Source organism: Lissotriton helveticus, chromosome 11, assembly GCF_964261635.1.
Source record: "Lissotriton helveticus chromosome 11, aLisHel1.1, whole genome shotgun sequence".
Taxonomy (NCBI): Eukaryota; Metazoa; Chordata; class Amphibia; order Caudata; family Salamandridae; genus Lissotriton; species Lissotriton helveticus.
In genome coordinates this window covers 14787072-14793071 of record NC_136072.1, presented here as the reverse complement: position 1 = coordinate 14793071, position 6000 = coordinate 14787072, and the positions used below count along the sequence as shown (strand labels likewise).

General features: G+C 40.3%; 1 protein-coding gene across 1 annotated transcript in view; it reads right to left on the bottom strand.

Moving 5' to 3' along the window:
- Positions 1 to 277: 277 nt before the first annotated feature.
- Positions 278 to 6000, bottom strand: part of LOC144792390 (putative cation-transporting ATPase 13A4) — a 466918-nt gene continuing 461195 nt past the window's right edge. The window contains exons 29-30 of the mRNA XM_078667375.1: positions 5485 to 5565; positions 278 to 4956 (exon numbers count right to left, since the gene is read on the bottom strand). Of these exons, the coding sequence (XP_078523501.1) occupies positions 4726 to 4956; positions 5485 to 5565 (312 nt within the window). The 3' untranslated portion in view covers positions 278 to 4725. The remainder of the gene's footprint in view (positions 4957 to 5484; positions 5566 to 6000) is intronic.

The following is a 6000-nucleotide window of genomic DNA, read 5'->3' as shown; positions in this document are numbered from 1 at the left end:
TTGGAAATAGGGCACAATTTCACACTGCACTTAGGGGAAAGAGAAGGGCAATGGGTGTGACTGTGGGCTTTCCACCGCAACATCTATCGATTTTGACGCTGTCCTCTATTTACAAGGATGGCGTAAATAGGAGGCAGCGTCATAATTAAGACCAGTGTGATCAAGCAAGGCTTTTGTCCATAACTCCAGGCTTGGACCACGTCAATATAAAAATAAGCAAACAGGATGTCTGGAGGGATTATTTTGATTAGAGTTGTGATAAACCTTAGACCATTAATTCCAAAGTTTTTAAGCTTTATTTCGCTTATTTTTGATATTTCAACAAAGACATTCATAAATCAGTAGAGCATGTCTATTCAAAGAAACACCACATTAGTAAATCGCACAATTCAAAAACATTTGAAATAGAACTATATACAACATTTACATAGTGCAAAAAAAAAATGTGATGAGAAAAAAGAATAATATATGGAACGTTTGTGCAAACAAATATTAACAACAAATCAGTAATCACATGAAAAATATCAATAACCCGTGTGTGCTAGCCTGAAATGAAACCTGTCCTACATTCATATTAAAACCAGACGGACAGTTACTCATTTTCGAAACACATGTTTCCTGTCCTGCCTGTGAGAGGATTGGGATACCTAACCTACTGGTGGGTGTTGTCAGAAGCTGCTGCAGGAAATATTATTATTAATATATTTAAATTTATATGGTGCAACAGCTACCCGGAGGTTTCCCGGCGCCTTATGGACACAAGCTAAAGAACAGAGCAACAAGAGAGACAAAACTATATATTAAATAACTAAGGGCCCAGATGTAGGTGGCCCAATACCGGTCGGTAACGGCCGAAATTACCGAATTTCGGCCGTTACCGACCGGTATTGGGCATTTGGGATGTAGGGGAGGATTCGGTAAATAACTAATCGGTATTTACCGATTCGGTATTTACCGAATCATCATTTACCGATTCGGTATTTACCGAATCGGTAAATGACATGTAGGAAGCACTTTGAAGAGTACTTCTGCGCTTTAAGGATTCGTTATTTACCACCAACTATTAGTTGGTGGTAAATAACAAATACCTCGGTAAATGCAAATCTGTGCATTTACACCTGTGCCATGTGACAGACATACATGCCCTTAGGGCATGTATGTGTGCCGCATGTGCACACAAGCACTATTCAGGGGTGCAACAGGGTGTCAAAGTGACACCCTGCCACCCTTGAATATTTCCCTATTTTACCGAATCGGTAATTGCCGATTCGGTAATTGACATTCATTCCTATGGGCCTCCAGGCCCATAGGAATAAATGGAAATTACCGAATCTTTAAATACTGATTCGGTAAATACCGAATCTTAACGATTCGGCAATTTTTACTGAATTTTTAGCTACATAGCATTTACCGATTCTAAAATACCGAATCGGTAAAATTTGGTATTTTAGCATCGGTAAATTCTATTTACCTACATCCAGCCCTTAGTTTTGATGCCTTTCCTAAATTTGATATAGTTTTGTTCCATGCGAAGGGAAAGATGCATTGAATTCCATAGAGCACGTGCGAGCAAAGAGAAAGAGCGGCCGCCTATACGGGTCAGTTTGAATCTAGGGGTCACACATTTGGCTTGCTTCGAGGATCTAAGGGCGCGAGTTGGCTTGTATTTGTGAACCAGGGTGCTCAGATAATGAGGGAAGGTGCCGGCATTGATTTGTACATGTAGCACAAGGCTTTAGATTTAGATCGATGATCAATTCTTAGCCAGTGTAGGTCCCGGAGTGACTTAGAAATGGAGGTAGCTGACAAATGAGTCTAGCTGCCGAATTTTGGACCACTTGTAGCCTATGGGTTACATCCTTGTTTGCCCCTGAGTACAGGATATTTCCATATTCTAATTTTGAGATGATCAGGGCCTGGACAACCGTTTTCTGTGTTGTAGAAGGCAGTATCCATAACATCTTTTTTAACCATTTTAAAATGGTAAAACATATTGATGCAACCCTAATTGCTTGTTGACGCATAGTCAACTGATCATCTATTATAATACCCAGGTTACGGACAGATTGAGAAAGTGTGGGAGGGGAACCCATTTGGTGAGGCCAATGTTGCGGTCCCCAAAGATCTTTATTTCCGCCCAAAATCAAGAGTTCAGTTTTTCCTCCATTCAATTTAAGTTTGTTTGCGTGCATCCATCCCGCAATATTTTGTAAGCCTATTTTAAGGGATGGTGATTTAGCAGTGCTATTAGTCGAAAGAGAGAAAATAAGCTGGGTATAGTCTGCATAAGAAAATATCCTAAGTCCAGCTTCCTCTGCTATGTCAGCTAGTGGGCTAATATAAACATTAAAAAGTAAAGAACTTAAAATCGATCCCTGAGTAACTCCATAAGAAGAGACGTGTGATCTGGAGTTGGATGTTGAAGAGAACACTTGGAATGTGCGATTAATTAAAAAGCATGCGAGCCATTCCAAAGTAAGGCCGCCAATGCCCTTAGAATTAAAAGTTTGAATAAGAGTCTCATTTTATATGGTGTCAAAAGCGGCACTCAAATCTAACAAGATGAGTGCCACTGTATCGCCTCTGTCCAGTTGCCGGCAAATGGTTTCCGTAACTCCCAGAAGTGTCGATTCTGGTGAGAATCCGGATCTGAAAAACGATTGAGACGGATGCAGGATATTTCGGGACTTCACGAATTGGGTCAGTTGGCAGTTAACATATTTGTCAAACATTTTTGAGAAGTAATGAAACTGGGCAGAAAATCTCGGTCAGAATTTGCTTTCTTCAACAAAGGAAGGATCATCGCATGTTTCCAATTGGCAGGTATTGTTGCCTCAGCAAGTGAGGCATTGAGAAGGTCCATAATCCATTTCAGGATCAGAGGGTCCATTTTCTTTAGAATTGAAATTGGAAAAAGGTCCTTAGGAGAGCCTGTTTTGATACTATTCCGGTTATCTTTAAATGACGTTATGTCAAAAGGTAGCCATCTATACAGTGTATTCTTTGTAACATCCAGTAATTCTGAGGGAGGGGTACAATTTGTTAAAAGACTATTAGACTGCGGACATTGTATTCCATTATATTATTTAACATTCCTCATGTCACACCCCATCAACAGTCCCCCATACTCAAAGTCACACATTTTGAATCCATAACAAATCAGGGATTCTCTTCAGGACTTGGAGTTGGTATTTGGCTCTTAATTGTGGTGTGGAGTTGATGTCCAGAAAAGTTGCTTCAAATCTTATATTGTGATCAAAGCTTCAAATGTATGTGACTTGTGGGATAACTCTGTGGTGTCAGTCCATCATCTTAAAATCTTAGCGTGGGCTAGCATATCCAACACATGAGCCTCAGAGCAGTGTGAATTTGCTCGGGCTATCTGTGGCTGTAGGATGGGAATGATTAAGATCGGAATTGGGCTGAAAGCTATCAGGGATAGCTGACAGGTATTTGTAAATTGACAGAATTTTGTCTTAAAAAAGGTTCACTAAATTATCATAAAAGTTTGAGAAGCCTCAACGGCAGAGGCACAGGCACGGGGGTATCACAAAGTTATTTAATGCTTTCAAAAGCTCTTTAGTGGAGTTCCTTGATTTTTAACTTGAGATAGCTAGGAAAGATTTCCAGGCTGACCTGATCATATTATTCTAGACTCCAAGCCTGGACCGGTATTCTGCTTGGTCCCTAATGGATTTAATGGAACTCCAACTGCATTCAAGGTGTTTGCACATTGATTACTGTTGACGCAGAGCATCTGAATACCACGGGGAAGAACTTCTATAGGAGACTGGGGATGATATCTTGAGAGGTGCGATAAGGAGTCATGGTAAATAGATAGTGCTGTGTCCACATCTACAGAGGAGGAATGTAAAGGGAGATTACAAATCTCAGTGAAGGCAGAGGGGGTGACTGAGTTCCAGTTATGCTGTGGCCTTTTTACTGCTTTCGTAGGTATGTCAAAAGCCTTGTTACATGAGATGGAGAAATGGATCAGAGAAAGAGTCACATGACACTTCCTCAGCATTAGTGAAAATTGAGATCCAATATATGACGAGCCCTTTGTGTAGGGCCGGACACCAGCTGTTCCAGTCCGAGAAAGAGCAGATCCGCTAAAGTTTTGGTGACACAGGGGTCATCCGAATTTTCACTGTGATAATTAAAGTTGCCCAATACTTGGAATTTTTGAGAGGCCAAGGTGTAAGGGGCAATAAAGTCAATTAGTGCTTGCGAGAAATCCTTCTGTTAATTCTACAAAAAGTCCTTTCCTGACATCTGAGTCATGGCCAATGTTGGTCAGATTTCCCACTTTGTGTCTCTGGCTAATATCTTTAATTAATGGACAATTGTACAGGTGCCACAAAACCACTGTCTGCGCTTCTTGTACAAAATCCTGACTTTGTTGCTTGACAATGTGAGGAGATGTACCCTGAGCCTTTACTATGGACTTGGAAGTGCAGAATGAATAGAACCATCCGTTAAGCATCCCACGTTCCACCCCAGTGACCAGGTACTGACCAGCAGGCTGTGATCTATTTTGGAGCATAACGTTCCGCACAATTTATTGAGTAATTTCTGAGTATGCGGGTGCAGGAAGTCGGGATGCAATCTAAAACCACTAGGTTACATCAATGAATAATCCAATTGTTAATCATTTACAAATAAATAGTGCTGGCTAAAAGACCAGGGAGTCCCTTTTTGAATCCCATGCAGCTAGGAGTTGAGTTATCTCTTTGTCATCACATGCTCATTTCTCTCAAATGCTGGGTTGCGAAAGATGTCTATTTCAGCTTCTAGCTCTGTAACAAGTGAGTCGGGATAGATGGTTTGGTGTATCGGTGGCCATTGTGGAGCCCTTTCCAGACGTCGATGCAGTTTCTGGTACTGGCTTTTCGATTTGTAGTTAACCGTCTTCTTTATCCAGACCCAGAGGGCTCGGTTCTCAATAATTGCTTCCTGAAAAAATAAAGTAAAATACATTTTTTTAAATAATCAAGTTTGATATCCCTTCACATTGAGCTCAGGGTACACTTGATGAATGAGTGAGATGATTATTTCATGTTTGTATCAAGAGATAAAAAATGGTGAAAAAAACTGGGTTGATATACAGATGTACAGGGACACTTATCTATCAGTCAAAGTAATGCAATTTAGTTTGAAAACAGAGTATACCCACTTCTGCATATCCAGTGCTTGATTCTGGTAAAAGCATTAGAAAACAATAACCAAGGAACATATTTATTCACAATAAGACTGCAATATTTGTAAGGTGCATTTGAAGTCTTGAGCCAAAGCAAAGAGGTCACTATTTTTTATCGGCTGTTCATTTTACTGAGGGTTTACTTTCTGGGCAGTTTTATTGTAACTTTAGAGCATAGTTGCTACATTTTCCTTCTATAACTCCAAAACTTTGAATGCTGCTCCACAAAGTAAGGTAAAAGTCAGTGACTATACTCATTGGTCAGAAAATGTACGAGTACTCACCTCAAACCCGTAGCATACAAAGAAGTGGACGACCACAGCAATGAACAAGTAAACCCTCCAAAGAGTGGGAACGCAGGCGAGCTGCAAACAAGAACAATGAACACCTTTATAATACCTTTGAATCTTGTCATCAACATCACATTTTCCTAATCAGTATCTAATAGCCATGGTACCATTCATGGAAAACTGTCCCTTTTAAATTCAATCAGTACCATGCAGTCCATCAAATTTTCTTGGATCCCCTAATGCAATTGGGGTGCAGATACAGAAGCACCTCAAATTCAATGATCAGTTTTCTTTTTTAATCCAGTGAAATTGACAATTCAAAATTCCAAGTCAAGGCACAAAGCAGCAAAATAAACTTTAATTATGAGAGTTGGCACCATAAGTGTGGACTGGAAAAATCCAGAATCTTTCATACCCTGAAAGCCCAGGAGCCCACACCAACTTTGCTTTAGCTGGGACTGAAACCAATCTTACGGGAAACAATAAACCAAGGGAGCAGGAGCTGGGCAG